Genomic DNA, 15,666 nt, shown 5'->3' with positions numbered 1-15,666 from the left:
AGTGGAGACGCTCACACACGCGTGACCGTCTGTAAATGTCCCCGATGCATTTGCCTCCACATGTTGGGAATCCAACTAGTGCTTGGTGAATGAGTGAACTCATGAAAGAGCTTCCAGTTTCCCCCTCCCTACCTCAATAAATCATAGTGGCTTTTTTTCTGCTTTGCACAGCCTTCCTTCAAATCTGCCTCAAAAGCAGACCCCCTCCCACCCAGTCCCTGCAGGCTGTTCCATCCCACTCACTGGTGTCCTTGCTCCTTTGACCTCAGTTTCTCCCTCTCCAGGTGGGGACCCCTGCCTGTAGTTCATCAGAGATTTCATCCCCTTGACCTGCCTCTGACAAGGACAGGAAAAGGCTGAGACAGGAGAGGCATCTTAGGCCTAAAAGAGAACAAGGCGCTCTGCCCAGGGCAGTGCCTGGACATCAACTCACAGGAGGTGAGGCCATTTCACCTCCACTGAACACCTGCAGATGCACAGCCATAGTGGGAGCTCCTGGGACGTGGCAGGGGCAGGCTCCTTCCAGGGTCTTCTACGTCAGGCCCAGTCTTTCGGCCACACCACAGCATTGCTGACTAAGCAGGCCAGCTGGGGAGGGGTACACAGCTGTCGGGGCTGCCAGTGCCTGGTGGCTTGGTGTCCTCTCACTTATCTAGCTAAGGCAGACACAACCACAGGGCTTAGGTGGGCTTCTACCTGCTCCCCATTAGCCCCCATCCTGCAGCAGCCCCTTGTAGCAGTCTGCAGAGGCCTACCACTCCCAGTAACAACCCCTTCCTCTTCCACTACCCTTGGTGCCCCAAACACCTGCTGATGCCCCTCCTTCCTGCGCAGCTCCCCTTCTCTCCCAGCCCCAGGCACCCCTCCTCTCTGCCTGGGAGAAGTGTGGCCCTGATCTGCCCTCAGGGACAGACCATCATCAAATTCCACACAGCCCTGAATCTCTGCACCAAGCTCTCAAGGTTAATGGTGGAGTTCAGGCAGCTTGCGAGGCTGCAGCCAACACCTGCTCCCCCCCGCCCAGAGTGAAGGTGGGTGAGTGGCGAGGTGCAGGCTTTTCGAGTGGCAGATGGAGCTACCGCACTTGCCTCAGCAGTTGCAGCCGACTCCAGACTTCCCAGAAAGGCCCCAGGGAGGTGGAGTAGCAGCCCTGGCTGCCAGCTGCTCTCTTAATTAAGGAATGTGGGGAGTGGCCCCTTTGAACTCACCAGCTAATTTGCTCCTATGCGCTCCCCACTGTGGCTGGGTAATTAATATGGCGTGAACCAGTGATTAGCAGTGGGGAGGACCTGCCTGTGCTGATTTAACACTTCTCTGCATCTGGAAGAATCATGGCTTTCCTCGGTGGCTCTTTCTCCAGTGCTCACACGGGCCTGGAAGTTTTTCTCTTTGGTGAGGAGGGATACTCCCCAGTCCTCACTCAACCTCCTTCTCCCCACTTCCTTAGGTTCCTGCAAATTCCCCTCAAATGAAAGGGTTCTGGTTGGGGGTAGACGGGTAGAGAGAAAACTATAGTTCATTTCCTGCGTGGATGGACCACTCGGGGCGACTGATTCTACAAACAGGGAATGTGACTGCCCACTGTCTTCTCTGTGGAATTTGGGGTCAAACCCCACACAGTCCTGCTTCCCACGGTCTTCCCAGTCCTGGGCCCAACAATTTAGAATTATTCAACCCAATTCAACAGGTGTGTGGAGGACGTTGCCTCCTAGAAAGCATTTCCTTGGCAATATATGGAGTGCACAATAGGAAACCGCTCAGCTCCAAATGTGCCTTTATCTGCCTTTGCCTGGGCCCCCTTCCCTCTCTGGAGCCACTTAGTAGCAGTGGGAGATGGCTGGGTGCCGACTGTGCACTGGAGCCCATTTTAAAGCCTCACATGTGTCCCTTGGCAACACTGAGAGGTGGACACTGTTATTAATCCCCATTTCACAGAGAAGGTACTTTGTTCAAGGTTTCACGGCCACCATTTGAACTCAAGAAGACAGACTCTAGAGCTTAGGTTCTTCACTCCTACCCATGGAGGGAGGGACTTGAGGGGGTACCTTTACGTCCTCAAAGTACCCCCTCAAATCCCTCCCTCTACGGTGCTCTCTCAGCCTCCTGCCTACCTGGCTGGGTCTCCTTGTACCCAGGACACACATGTGGCATTGCTCTCGCCACTTAGATCATAATTATTGGCTTTCATATCCCATCACCACATCTAAACTGTGAACTCCTTAAGGTCAGGGGCCAAGCCTTACATGTCTGTCCACAGCGCCTAGGTGATGCTCAACAAATGCCTCATAAATGAATGAATGACAGAACCGACCATGGGCCCAGAAATGACTTGACTCCCTTGACCTCTCTGCCTGCGGCCAGGCAGCCTTCAGGTTCCACCTTTCCTCTGCACGCTGGACATCTCCTCCCTGTCTACGCCCTTTTCCTTTTCCCAGAACCATCACCACAGTGGCTACCTGGCTTCCCTCTCTCCCTGCCCTGCCTGCCTGCAAGTCACCCCCACTCACCCCACTTAAAACAATGTACCCCCACCTTCAAGCACCACTTCCCCTCATCCACCTGCCACAGATTCACCTGAGTGGCTCCCTTTGTTTCAACGACAGGATCCTGGGCCCCAGCCACCACCCCACACACTGAGCCAGCATCCTTGAAAGTCCAAGTACCCAGTGAGGCTTGGAGCCACAGGTTTAGAATCTCCAGAACAACCTAACCCTGTCTTTAAGGCCTCCATAGCCTGCTGCCCAACCTCCTTCCCATTCTTCCTGCTTACCTCTGAGGATTCCTGCCTGCTGTCCCTGCCTGACCCCGGAGCCTGTCTGGTACTATCCCACAGCCACGTCTGAGCACACCCTGCTCTCCTCTCATCCCAGAACCCTCTCCATTCCCATCCTATCCATACCCTGCCCATTTCAAGGCACAGCCCAAATTCCACCTTCGAGGGAAGCGTCCCCTACCCAGATCCACAGACGCCTCTCCGCCTCCTTCCTACAGCCCTGACCACCTGGGCCACATGTTTGCACAGAGCGGTGCCTTACTCACATGAGGTTTCACCTTCCCTGGTACATCTGTTTCTGCCTTTTGGTTGTGGGTACCTGGAGGACAAGAACCCCCCATGCCAGGCCTCTTGCTCACCCCCCATCCTAGATGCCCAGTTCCTCGCCAGGTCCAGTGCACAGTGCTAGATTTGACTGGCAGATCAGAGGCCCTGTAGGACCAGACACATTGTCCCAACCAGGCTTGGGCATTCAGAAACTTCCCTCACAGGTGATAAATTCTTGCAAAGCCTTTCCTGAACTAAGAAACCGAGTAACTGGAAGTGAGAAGAGAAACGGGGTGAGGAGGGATTGTGGAAGGTGGACCCCCCTCTAAAGTTCAAGTCCCAACTCTGCCCCCCGTATCTTTTTTTTTTTTTTTTTGTAGAGACAGGGTCTCACTGTACCACCCTCGGGTAGAGTGCCATGGCATCACACGGCTCACAGCAACCTCTAACTCTTGTGTTTACGTGATTCTCTTGCCTCAGCCTCCCGAGCAGCTGGGACTACAGGCATCCGCCACAACACCCGGCTATTTTTTTGTTAGTTTGGCCGGGGCTGGGTTTGAACCTGCCACCCTCGGCATATAGGGCCAGCGCCCTACTCACTGAGCCACAGGCACCACCCTGCCCCCCTGTATCTTCAGCAAGATGTTCACATTCCCTCATCTTTAACAAGGTAACATGAAGATCCTCTCAGAGAAGAGTTGCAGGGCTGACAGAAAGCGACAATCATCTAACAGACATTTGTTAAACACCTACAATGCGGTGACACCAACGGCAACATGGAAATGGAATGGACACCACAGCCTGTGGCTGAACAGTCTGGAGAAGACCAGAACACTGCTGCAGACCACCTGCTAAGGGTGTGGGCATGCACGGGGCAGAGTAGGGGGCTCTCACACCTGGCTGGCTGCCTCTGGAAGCATAAAGGGAGCAGGAGGCCTGGAAAGACAAGTACAGCCCCTGAAGGGTACAATACCAGCTCTGAAAGGAGGGTGGCTGGCTTGGGATGGCTGGAGGGCAGAATGCATGTGGACCACCAGCCTGGGCAGGCAGGCTGGACCCCAACCAGGACAGCTATGAGCTGAGCCGAGTGTTCAGTCTTCAGCCTGAGGGCCGCGGGGGGCCATGGAGAAGTGACTGGATGGGAACTACAGTTCAGAGGGACCTCTGTGGCTTCGATAAGGAGGACAGGAGCAGGGCAGAGCAGGAAGCAGGGAGACTGGCGGGATCCAGGAAGGTGAATGTGGACTTCGTGTGGGGTGCTGGTCACCACTCGTTAGTCAAGCAAGAGCATGTGAAAGGAGCTGACTTACAAGAATCTGCTCCCGAAAGCCCAGCTGGGCCCAGGGCCAACTTCCACTTTAGTCTGGATGTTTTCACTTTTGGGGCATCTTGTTCTGAGTCAAGATTCCTCCTTCTGAACATGGGACTTTCCAGAAGGACAGCAGCTCCTTCCGTGCTTCTACGTGGTCTAGGATATTCTGGATTTGTGTTGTCAAGGGAGTTTGCCTGCCTCTGCGGAGAATGGCCACGTGGTCCCTGTGGGGTCTGCTTCTCTGGGAAGGTAAGTGGGGTAGGTGGGCAGCCCATCCTCAGCGGGCTGAAGGCCCCTGTCCAGCAGCTCTCACCAGATGTCTGGGCAGGGTCCCTTCAACCCAAGTGAGAACCCAGAGGCTGAGGAGGGGTAGAGAACTGGAGCAAGTTCTGGGACAACGCCTACAGCTCAGGAGAGACAAAGGGTGCAGGGTCCTGGCAGGAAGGGGCAGCATGAGCAGCACCCTTGTCCAGGAGACTGAAGCTGCTGTGTGACCCAGGGCAGTTAAACTGAGCCATTGATACCCCTGGATTGGAGAGAAAATTGGACATAAGTATAGTCAGGGCTTGGCACCTGTGGCTCAAGCGGCTAAGGCGCCAGCCACATACACCTGAGCTGGAGGGTTTGAATCCAGCCTGAGCCCGCCAAACAACAATGACGGCTACAACCAAAAAATAGCCAGGTGTTGTGGTGGGCGCCTGTAGTCCCAGCTACTTGGGAGGTGGAGGCAGGAGACTCGCTTGAGCCCAGGAGTTGGAGGTTGCTGTGAGAGCTGTGATGCCACAGCACTCTACCCAGGGTGACAGCTTGAGGCTCTGTCTCAAAAAAAAAAAGAATAGTCAGGGTCAGGCAGTGCTAACACATGGAAATTCTGCATATGGTTCGTGGAGGGAAGTGGAGGCAGGGCAGAGCAAGGTTCCCTATACTATGAAGAGTGTGTTTCAACAACCTGGGGGAAGCTGGGGCCCCTGCCTGCAAGCCTGCCCAAGGGGAGGTGATATCCAGCAAGAGTCAGAGGTGGGAGCATTAGGGTGGCTGAGGATGGTGTGATGTTGGAACCGCTTGGCCAGCCTTTGAGTCTCTCCCCACGGGGTGATCCCTGCACAAGTCTGATTCCTGGATTGTCTTCCTTGATCAACAAATAGCCAGTGTGACATGGGTCAGCACTGCAGAGCCAGGGATGGGGGTTGGTGGGTGTGGCAAAGACCAAGAGGCCATTATTTACATTAGAGACCGGTAGGGACCTTGGGGATGCTTTATCCTGTGTCCCTACCCCGGCTCTTAGCCCTGCATGTTCCAAAGGCCCTGTGGATTCCTTCAGCATTTCTAGACACATGCCCGAAATCACAACTTAACTCTCAAGAGAGGCCTCAATCTGCTTGGCTTGCAAGATCTTTCGAATCACTGGGTGTTGTAAGACAAAAATAAGTTCTAAAAGGTCTCTTAAGTGTAGAAGAGATCAATGCCACTGGCCTGGGATGGCGCCCAGGTGAGGCCACTGAAGCCTAGGGAGGGAGGGTGATGCACCCGAGTTCCCACAGCTCATTTGTGGCAGAGCCAGGACAGCCAGAAGCTCATCTTGGTAGACACTCAGTACAGTTCTCTCTGTGAGCCGTATCTCCACCCCACGTCAACACTGAAGCCATCTCCTGGCAGCAGCTGGAAGGAGCTGGCAGGAGCTGGCAGGGGTAGAGGAGCTGGAGATATTTCAACCAACTGAGTGACCACCCAGAACATGTCTTCTCCAGCAGACTGGAAGCACCTGGGTGTCAGGGACTCTGGTCCTGCTCGACACCCTGTGTCTGTCACAAGGTCAGCCCCTAGCAGACTCAGTCTGCTCATTCATGCAGTTTACTGACTTTCCCCCTGCAGCCTAGTCCTGAGTGTCCATGAGCACGGGGAGAGCAAGGGAGAAGGGAAAGTGACATTGACTTTGAGGAGCTCACAGTGTCACAGGAGACGTTGACTCACAAACAGGCAATGATAACGCAGGGATAAGGGTGGTTTGCAGTGGTGCTCCGAGCCACTATGGGGACACCAGCATGTGTGACTTGCAGCAAGGGATGGGGGAGGGCAGGGGAGGCAATAATGCGTCAGGAATGAGCAGCAATCAGGCAACAGACGAGTCGGAAAAGCACTTCCAGCACAGATGTCTCCACACACCCCTAACTCAGACACGGTCCCCCAAAGCTCAGCCTCAGAGGATGGCATCCAGTCGACCCCGGGGGCTAGGAGCCATCCTCAACTCCTTCTTTCCCCAAATCCTACTAATTGCACTGTCTTACTCTCAATGCTCCCATTCCTCCCATCCCAGCTGCCCCTTTCCTCAGCTCAGCTTTCCTCGCTTCTCCCTCTGACTAATATAAGCAGCCTCAGCCTTGCTCCCTGCAGGGCATTGTCCATGACTCTTCTGCACTGTGCATCTAATCGTGTCACCCTCCTGCTTAAAACATGTCTGAGACCCTCCCGTCTCCCCCTCTGCTCTACAGATAAAGCCCAAACTCCAAAACTGCTTGCAGGCCCCTGCGTGTTCTGGCTCCCACCAACTCTGTGGTGTAATTTCCTACACCCCCGCAGAGAGCTCCTCTCAGTTCCCCAGTGATCGTGCTTGTCCCTGCAGGCCTGTGTGAGGCTGTTCCCTCTGCGTGTGACACTTCCCCATCCCCCTCCAGCAGCATGGGGCTGACTGGCTCCCACCCCTCCTTCAAGGGGCTGAGGGGCTTCTCCTCTCTGCCCCTCAGTGCCGGGTAAGGTCCCCCTGCCACCTCATGGTACTTCACGGTGACTTTCTTGCATGTCTTCCTCTGAGCTCTGTGAACACGGAGACTTGTTCTCGCCTGTATCATTTTGTCCCCAGTACCCAGCACCCTCCACTTGCATGGGTGGGAGGGGAGTAGTAAAGGTGAAGGGGCCCCCACTTGACCCCATAGAAGCTCAGCTGCACAGGAGGCGGGTGAGGAGTGGGGCAGGCAAGTGACAGGGCTCTGTTCTTTCAGCACTATCTCCATTGCAGTTGCTGGCGCCCAAGTGCTAAGCAAGGTGGGGGACTCTGCACTGCTAGTGGCAGAGCAGCCCCCTGGCTTCCAAGTCCGCGAGGCCATCTGGAGATCTCTCTGGCCTTCGGAGGAGCTCCTGGCCGTGTTTTTCCAGGGTTCCCTGGAGACCCTGTACCACTCTCGCTTCCTGGGCCGTGCCCAGCTGCATGGCAACCTCAGTCTGGAGCTCGGGCCACTGCAGTCTGGAGACAGCGGCAACTTCTCCGTGCTGATGGTGGACACCCGGGGCTGGACCCAGACCCAGATTCTACAGCTCAAGGTGTACGGTGAGTGCACCTGACACTGGCTGCCAGAACCCCCTCCCAAGGAGAGCAGACAGACATCCTGAGCCTCCACAGGAGCTGGGGGTGGGGGCAGGGTTTTAGGAACCTCTGATCTCCCACATTGCTAACCCTGGCGGTCACAACTAAGCCGCCTCAGGGACTCTCAAGTGAGCTGCATGTGGAGCAGGCAGGTTTTGCCACTTCACAGCCCTGTTCTCAACTCCCACTCAGTCTTTTCTGGACTCCTTGGCCTTGGACACAATGCTGAGCCTCCCTGATCATCACCTTTCTCATTTGTAAAGTGGCCATTGAGGCATTACCATGCAGAGTACCATAAGGGGACAGTGGAGTTGGCTGAGCCCAGCCTGGGCTTCATGGGTGTTAGATATCATCATAGACCATGAAACTTGTCATAAGTGTATGCGCTGCTAAGAAGGGAAAACAATTGCACATTAAACTAGGACACAGTGGGTTTTTTATTTAAAAATCAAATCATAATTAAACTATAACTAAAAATATCGTATTTTTCTATTTCTCATTCTTTTAGAGAGATTCTGACTATGTGTCATTCAGAATGAATGGGCTCTCTCTACCACTCATCCATAGCAAGACAAACGATCCCAAACTTCTAAACTGAAAACAACAACTTTTATTCCTCATGATTTTGAGCGTTGGCAGGGCCCAGCTGGTGGCCTTTCTGCAGGGCCGTTCCTGAGCTGCTCAGGACATCACAGCTGGGGAGGCTGAATAGCCCCGGGGCTGGATGTGCCTTTTCTCCAGCCACTTCCATCTCCACCACCTTCATCCCATTTCTGCTGGTTGAGAAAGAAAGGGGCTTTTAGCTGTCAATTATCTATGAGGTGTGAATGACCCCAAATCACTATTTTGGCAAAACCTTAGGAATTAGATAGAGTAGGGGGGGAAAGTATCCAAATATAAAAATGGGAAGTGGGGCAGCAGCTGGGAAGAGAAAGGCTGTAAACAAATTGAGGCAGTGTCTCAAATTCCCAAGACAGCTAACTGGCTGTCCCTGGGAGCCACCAGGGTATCAATGCAATTAGAAGGTGCCCTCCTAAATCCACGCAGCCCTGAACCAGGTGGCTTGTGTTGGCACAGAGTGCTGGCTGGATTTCTGCCCCCCTGCCCACCCTTTACCCTCAGCCCCTTTAGCCCAATATCCTTGTGCAGTAAGTAACCTGCAGGGCCATACAGGCAGCCCCAGGGCCTCTCCCCCATTACAAGGCTCAGCTGCCTCACATGTGAAATGATGACATTGAATGTGATAAGACATGCAGCACCCACACCACTAAGCTCCAAAATGCCTTGTTCTCAGCATCTGAATTACAGATTTTAAGGAAATTGCTGTTTTATTACTTCCAAATACATAGCGTGATTACAACTAATTGCACGAATCTGCCAAGCAGCCGTCCTTAGGCGCTCGGCTTTGACAATAGATAAGAATGATTTGAATTAGCAGATCAGTTACTGGAAATGTCAATGGGTGTTTCAACTGTGCCTGATCGTGTTTGGAAGCAGCTTGTCCTCTTAAGTGGTATAAATATCCCCCCTGTAATCTTTGTTTATACTATTAGTATGCCCAGCAAATCATTTCCTCTTTCATATGACAAATCCCACCAGATTGAGCTGGCATTAACAAGGTTTTCTCTGCTTGACTTTGGAATGCTGTCAGAGACTGAGCCCTCCCATTGTCACGAGAATGCTCTCCTACTGGCCCCATTGCTGAGACTTAGTATTTACACAACAACTTAGAGAGGAAAGGAGAGCCATGGCCTAGGATACCAGGACACCAATGTGTCCATGACCCAGGCACCAAGCACCTGCTACTTGCCAGCAGGAGAGAGCAAAGACTAGGGAGATCATGGGACAGAGCTCCCCCCTCTGGGCTCCTGCCTCACAGCATTTTGTACCCTTGTAATAATTTTCTTTATTGTTCATAATCACTTGTCAGTTTTTATCTTCCTCACCAAATCCTAAGCTCCAAAAGGCCAGGAATGTATTTGTTTTCTTGTCTGACCTGCCATCTCTTGTGGTCTGACTGACATGTCAAGTTCTACAAAAAGGGCTCAGAGCACACCTGGTCTACCAGGAAAGGCTTCATAGGCAGGGTGTTAGGCAAAGGGTCCACACTGGCCTTGAAGGATGGGCGGGAGTTTCTAGAAGGACAAGGAAGAGAAGTCACATACGTGCACAGACGAGCCCTGGGAAAGCCGGAAATACACACAGCTGCATGATGTGTCGGGACAAGTGCAAGTTGACTGGGATGAGCAGGGAGGACTAGCTGGAGGCACAGCAGGTGAGGTGGACATGATCATTTCACAAGGGTTATGGACGTCATGCTAAGGCATTCAGTTCTGTCCGATGGGCAATGGAAAACCAGAGAAAGTTTTGGAACAAGAGGGGCCCAGTCAGAGTGGCATCTATGCCCCAGCATCCCTGTGACGCACAGCTGCTCTTCTGTTCCTGCCCAGATGCGGTGCCCAGGCCCATGGTACGTGTGTTCATCTCCGTGGAAGGGGATGCTCAGCCCCTTAAGACATGCCAAGTCTTCTTGTCCTGCTGGGCCCCCAACACCAGTGACGTAGCCTATAGTTGGCGACAGGAGGGGAGGATGGACTTAGGTGTGGAAGCACACAGCCTCTTCATGGACGGACAGATGCTGAGCGCTTCACTGGGACCAGGAGACAAGGATGTGGCCTATTCCTGTATTGTCTCCAACCCTGTCAGCTGGAACATGGCCACAGTCATCCCGTGGGAGAGCTGCCATGGTGAGGCAGGTAGGCCAAGGCCCAGTGGGCAGTGGCTGAGGGCTGAGGAAGCATCACATGCACAACTGACCCCAGCCCTTTATGTCCAACACCAGGGACAGCCTCCTACAAGGACGCACTGCTGGTGGCCGTACCGGTCTTGCTGCTCCTGACGCTGGCTGGTGTCTTCTCTGCCTGGCACTGGGGTCGCTGCTCAGGTAGGAGCCCTGCAGGTGGAGGAGGTGGATTCACTGGGGACAGGGCAGGGTGAGGGAGACTTCCTCCTCTTCAGGCTTCGGGCAGCCTGCCCCACCATCTATCTCCCACCTCGTTTCTTGGCCTTCTCTGTCTCATGTGTTGGTCTCCAACCAGACTGAACTACTTGAAGTTTCCTTTGAAATTCTCTGAATGACCTACATCATATCCCCTCTGCCTCGAGCATGCTGCCCAGGACTGCCCCCACTTCCCTCTTCCTTTGGAGTCTGCCACTCAGTCTTCAAGGCTCTCTTGCACCAGGAAGCCTTCCCCAACCTCCTCCCACACTCTGGGGCTGGTCAGTGTCCTTTCTTTAACCTCAATTGCTTGACCAGACACAGAGCTGAGTGCACTTACTCCCCTACTGGACTCTGAACTCTTTAAAGGAAGAGGCTGGGTCACCACTGGTGACCAGTGGTTCGTAGAACACAATGATCCCTTAGTTGGTTATCGATACACATTTGTTGAATGAAAGCGCAGATGAATCCCACCTCTTCTTGCCTCCCAGTCCTAGGATGTGGCTCCCTGAGAGAAGCCTCTCCCCTGCCCAGGGCTGATTGGGTAATAGGATACCTTCTCATGAACAAGGAAACTCCAAGGTCAGTCCAGGATCCAAGCTCTACACCTGGCTCAGTCCCTGGCTCAGTCCCTGGCTCTGCCCCAGGATGACCTGCCCCTGAAAGAACCACCCAACTGACCTGGGCTTGTGGCCCTTTCCATCTGGGGCTGTCTGGGCTGGCTGGTCTCAGGGTGGAAAGAGTGGGTGGTCAGCAAACGGGAGGCACTGAGACCTCATCATGGTGCGTGTGTCCTAGAAAGCAGAGGCCTGGCCCAGCCACAAAGTAGGGCAGAAGCGGATGGCTAACTCCTGCTTGTTCTTTCCAGTGGAGAGGAAGGAGGGAGGGTGAGGCTGAGGCTGCACTCCCCCTGGAGGCCCTGTCTGCTGTGGACAGGTTCTGCCCCTGACCCTCTGCCCCACAGAGTCCCCAGGATTTGTGGTAAGAAGGTAGAAGCCAGGAAGAGAGCAATTTAAAATAATAGATTTATTGAGATAAAATTCACATACCACACAATGCCCTCATCTCAAGTGTGCAACGACTTTCAGCATATTCAGAGCTGAATCCATTGCCACAACCAATTTTACAACATTTTCATTACACCTTCCAAAAAAAATACCTCATAGCCCCTCAGCCATCACCCTCCAACTCCCCTCCATTCCTGCAGCCCTAGGCAGCCCCTAGTGTGCTTTCTGGCTCTGAACTTTTGCCTATTCTGGACATTTCACATAAATGGAACCGTATGCTAAATGGTCCTTTGTTTGATTGGTTTCGTTCACTTACCTTCATGTTTTTGAGGCTCGGAAATAGCAGCTTTGGGCTCGGCGCCTGTAGCTCAGAGGCTGGGGCACCAGCCACTTACACCTGAGCTGGTGGGTTCAAATCCAGCCCAGGCCCACCAAACAGCAATGACAACTACAGCCAAAAAATAGCTGGACATTGTGGTGAGCGCCTGTAGTCCCAGCTACTTGGGAGGCTGAGGCAAGAGAATCACTTAAGCCCAAGAGTTAGAGGTTACTGTGAGCCATGATGCCACAGCACTGTACCAAGGGTGACAGCTTGAGACGAGAGAGAGAGAAAGAGAGAAAGGAAAGAGAGAGAGAGGGAGAGAGAGAGAGAGGAAGGAAGGAAGGAAGAAGGAGGAAGGAAAGAAGAAAGAAAGAAGCTTTGGCCACTGAGAAGGGGCAGAGAGGACAAAACCCCCCGAGACAGTGGAAAGCCTCCATCTGGGCAGACCTGAGGCTGGGCCTGGCTCTGCCTTGTGGCTTTTAACTGGGTCCACCACAGCCCTAACTGCCTTTATCTTCTGCAGCTCAGTATATGGCATAGTTGCTGATGAAGGTTAGACTTAGAAAGAACTTCCTCCTCTTGAAGAGTCTCCTTTTCCAGGGTCTTGGAAGACCAGGAGAAATGTCCTTTGCCTGATGTGATCTTGGGCTAGGACACTTAGGATTCAGAGGCTGGGACCCAGGTCAAAGATGCCACAACTCCAAACATTGAAAGGGTAACTTTCCTTCTGATCTTCTCACCAGGGAAAAAGAAAGATGTCGGTGCTCACAGAGTGGCTCCAGAGACAGAGAACCCCCTCGTGTAGGATTTGCTGGGAGGAACAATGTAAGCCAAAGCCTGCATCGCCAGGAACCCCACTGCCCAGGCACATGACCATGGGACAGAGCTGCTTCCTGGAAACCACCATGGTCCTCAGTTTCTCTTAGGACTTGGTCCTGCCTCCCAGGAGTAGCCTGGGCAGCTGTCACACTGGGAGGACAAAAAGTGCTGGCACGACCTTCCACACTCCCTCTTCATCTCTCCCCATTGGGCACATCCTAACTCTTCTCTGGACAAGATTGGCCAAACAGGACAGCCTCTCAAGGACAGTGGAAGGAGGCATTGAAGAAACAATGGTAGGGTTTGAAGTACTGTTTTTCCAGGATGGCTTCAATCTCTCCACCTAGGATGTCAGTCCTGTCCAAGGTCCTTCCCTCTTCTCTCCAGTTCCTGAACCATCACTTCACCTTGGACAGATGATCAGCATAGTGGCCTCCGGATTCACACCACCACTTGACTGCTCCCAGATTTTCCCTTCCTGGATGTGCTCAGAGGTCCCCAGTGGTCCCCTGGCTTTACCAAATCCTCCTCCCTTTCCTGTACCTGCTTCTCTCCTATCATCCTCCCCCCAGTCCACCTGAGCAGTGCACATGGCCACTCGACCTGGCTCAGTGTGCCAACCTCACCTGCCACCCAGAGACATTCCTCACACCTGGTCACTAAATCATGTAAAACTGGCCCCAGGCCCCAAAACTGACATGAAAAAGAAATCCCGGAATCTAGCAATGAGCCGGGATAGCCCTGTGGGGAGACACACATGCCACTCTCCACCTTTCTCCCTCATATTTCTTGGGCCCACCTCAGATCAGAGTGGCTCTAGATGGGACTCATGGTTCTCCCTTCACAAGGTGACTCTCAGCACCTCATTTAGACAGTGGTTTTGCAGTGTGTGTGCCAGATCCTTTCTGAACAGATCCACACTGCTCAAATAAGCCCAAGCTCCCATCCTCAGTGACTCACTTGTCAACTAGTATGCTAATTAACCTTCCACCAAAAAACACAGAATGCTTTCCGTGAGACCAATTGTTGTGCTAATAAGCATTAAGATTGATTCTTTGAAAGTCACATCATGACAAATATTGATTGGGGGCTCAGCCTGTGCTGGGTACACTTCAAGGCACTGGAAAACCAGTAGTGAACCAAGCAAAGTCCTTGCCTTGTGGAGTCTGTGTTCTAGGTAATATAAATAACAAGTAAGGATATGTCTAATGTAGAGAGTTTCTATCAAGAAAGACAACGCAGGGTAAAGGGCTACAGAATGATGAATCTGGGGGGCTGTTGTAGATGAAGGAACCTGAGAGCGCTTTCTGATGAGGTGATGTCTGACAGAGGCCCAGCAATGCAGTGGCCAGGAGTGCTCCAAACAGAGAGCCCAGAAAGTGCAAAAGCCCTGAGGTGAGAGAATGGTTGGTGTTCACAAAGAATGGAGTGAAGGCCAGGGTGGCTGGATCTAAGCAAGGGAAGGAGAATGGAAGGGGAAGGGTCCAAAAAGGTGACGTGAGGCCCTATCGCATGGGACCTTTGGGCTTTAAAACACCCCTTCCTTAAAGTGAGGATGGCAGGGAGAGTCTCCCATCAGTCCGTGTCAGACTCCTTCCAGAATAACCTTTACATCATTGCTTCCAATTGGCTCCTGGTCAGGCCAGAGCCCTTTCCAAATCTGCTTTCCCTTTTTCTTGTTTTCACACAGTTTTCTTTGCCTTTGCACCCAACCTTCTGTGCAAAGGGGTCATGTGACATGTTATCAGAAAATGGGGGGGGCATAGCAGAAGAGAAAGGCTGGAAAGGACATTCTCTTCATCAGTGTAGAGATAAACACTCAGTGCCTCACTTAAAAATAAAAAAAAAACTTCTGCAAACATTAATGACATCTCTGGCAAATCTTTTTTCCACGTTTATTAAGCAACAGCACCTGTTCAGTTAATCAGGTTTCAGTTATTTACTGTTCTTCAAGGGAAGCATCATCTCTTCCAGATTTGACTCCATGGCTCCCAGCATCTGTTCTTCATACAGTGTGAAGACACAGCCTCCCAACCTAAAAATACAAGTATCCCCAGATCCAGAAAGGTTTTAGTGGCTGCCTTCCCTTGGGCTACACTTTGGTCAATGTTGTCTGCTTGGAGGACAGACTAACCACATGGGTGTGCAGTGAGGACACCCCCACAGCACAACTAGCCTAGGTCCAATCCTGGAAGCCACACATTCAGGAAGACACAAGACATTAGAAAACCTATGTGTCCTCAAGGGAAAAAAACAGAATAATGAAAATTCCAGAAAGCTTATCATCTGAGAAAGAATTCCAGAAACTTGTCATGCTTAGCCTGGAACAAAAAAATTCGGAGGGGCATAGGCCCTCAAATACTTGAAGGGTGAACACATAAGCCCAAACATGTTGCTAAAAGGCAGATGTGACTCACATCAATAAGAGGATGTTAAAAACAGAAGGAAATTTGTGGCTACTCAGTTCAAGTTTTTTATTTCTGGGGTAGAAAACCAAGGCCTGCATAATTAGCCAGTAGCGAGTTTGAATTGGCTTTAGATTATCTAAATCAGCCCCACCCCTCACACTGGGCGAGGGAGGGAGAGTGGAAGGGGAAGGGTCCAGAGAGATGGTCTGAGGCACATTACATGAAACCTTGTGGGCATCCAAATGTTGCTTGCACCAGGGAATAACTTTCTAACAAATGTAGAAATAGATCCAAATACATACATATGAAGTAAATTGTTTCAATGAATGTGCTTAAGCAGAAACCATCTCAGAGCAACAGTTTAGACTTAGAGGCTTTTCATAATAGGTAGGAAGCTGCATT

The 15,666-nt window shown here is 52.3% G+C and overlaps 1 protein-coding gene across 2 annotated transcripts; it reads left to right on the top strand.

Moving 5' to 3' along the window:
- Positions 1–4,469: 4,469 nt before the first annotated feature.
- SLAMF8 (SLAM family member 8) lies at positions 4,470–14,715 on the top strand. 2 transcript variants are annotated; one of them, XM_053608102.1, is made up of 5 exons: positions 4,470–4,601; positions 7,366–7,674; positions 10,161–10,457; positions 10,553–10,654; positions 12,781–14,715. In XM_053608102.1, the coding sequence occupies exons 1-5, from the start codon at positions 4,562–4,564 to the stop codon at positions 12,840–12,842; spliced, it is 810 nt and encodes a 269-aa protein (XP_053464077.1). In that variant the 5' UTR covers positions 4,470–4,561; the 3' UTR covers positions 12,843–14,715. The 2 variants fall into 2 exon arrangements, with proteins under 2 accessions (XP_053464077.1, XP_053464076.1); XM_053608101.1 differs by having other exon boundaries at positions 10,161–10,466.
- Positions 14,716–15,666: the final 951 nt, after the last annotated feature.

The sequence above is a fragment of the Nycticebus coucang genome, chromosome 10, assembly GCF_027406575.1.
Source record: "Nycticebus coucang isolate mNycCou1 chromosome 10, mNycCou1.pri, whole genome shotgun sequence".
NCBI classification, from domain to species: domain Eukaryota; kingdom Metazoa; phylum Chordata; class Mammalia; order Primates; family Lorisidae; genus Nycticebus; species Nycticebus coucang.
The sequence above is the reverse complement of the archived record's forward strand: the minus strand, read 5'-3'. Positions and strand labels throughout refer to the sequence as shown.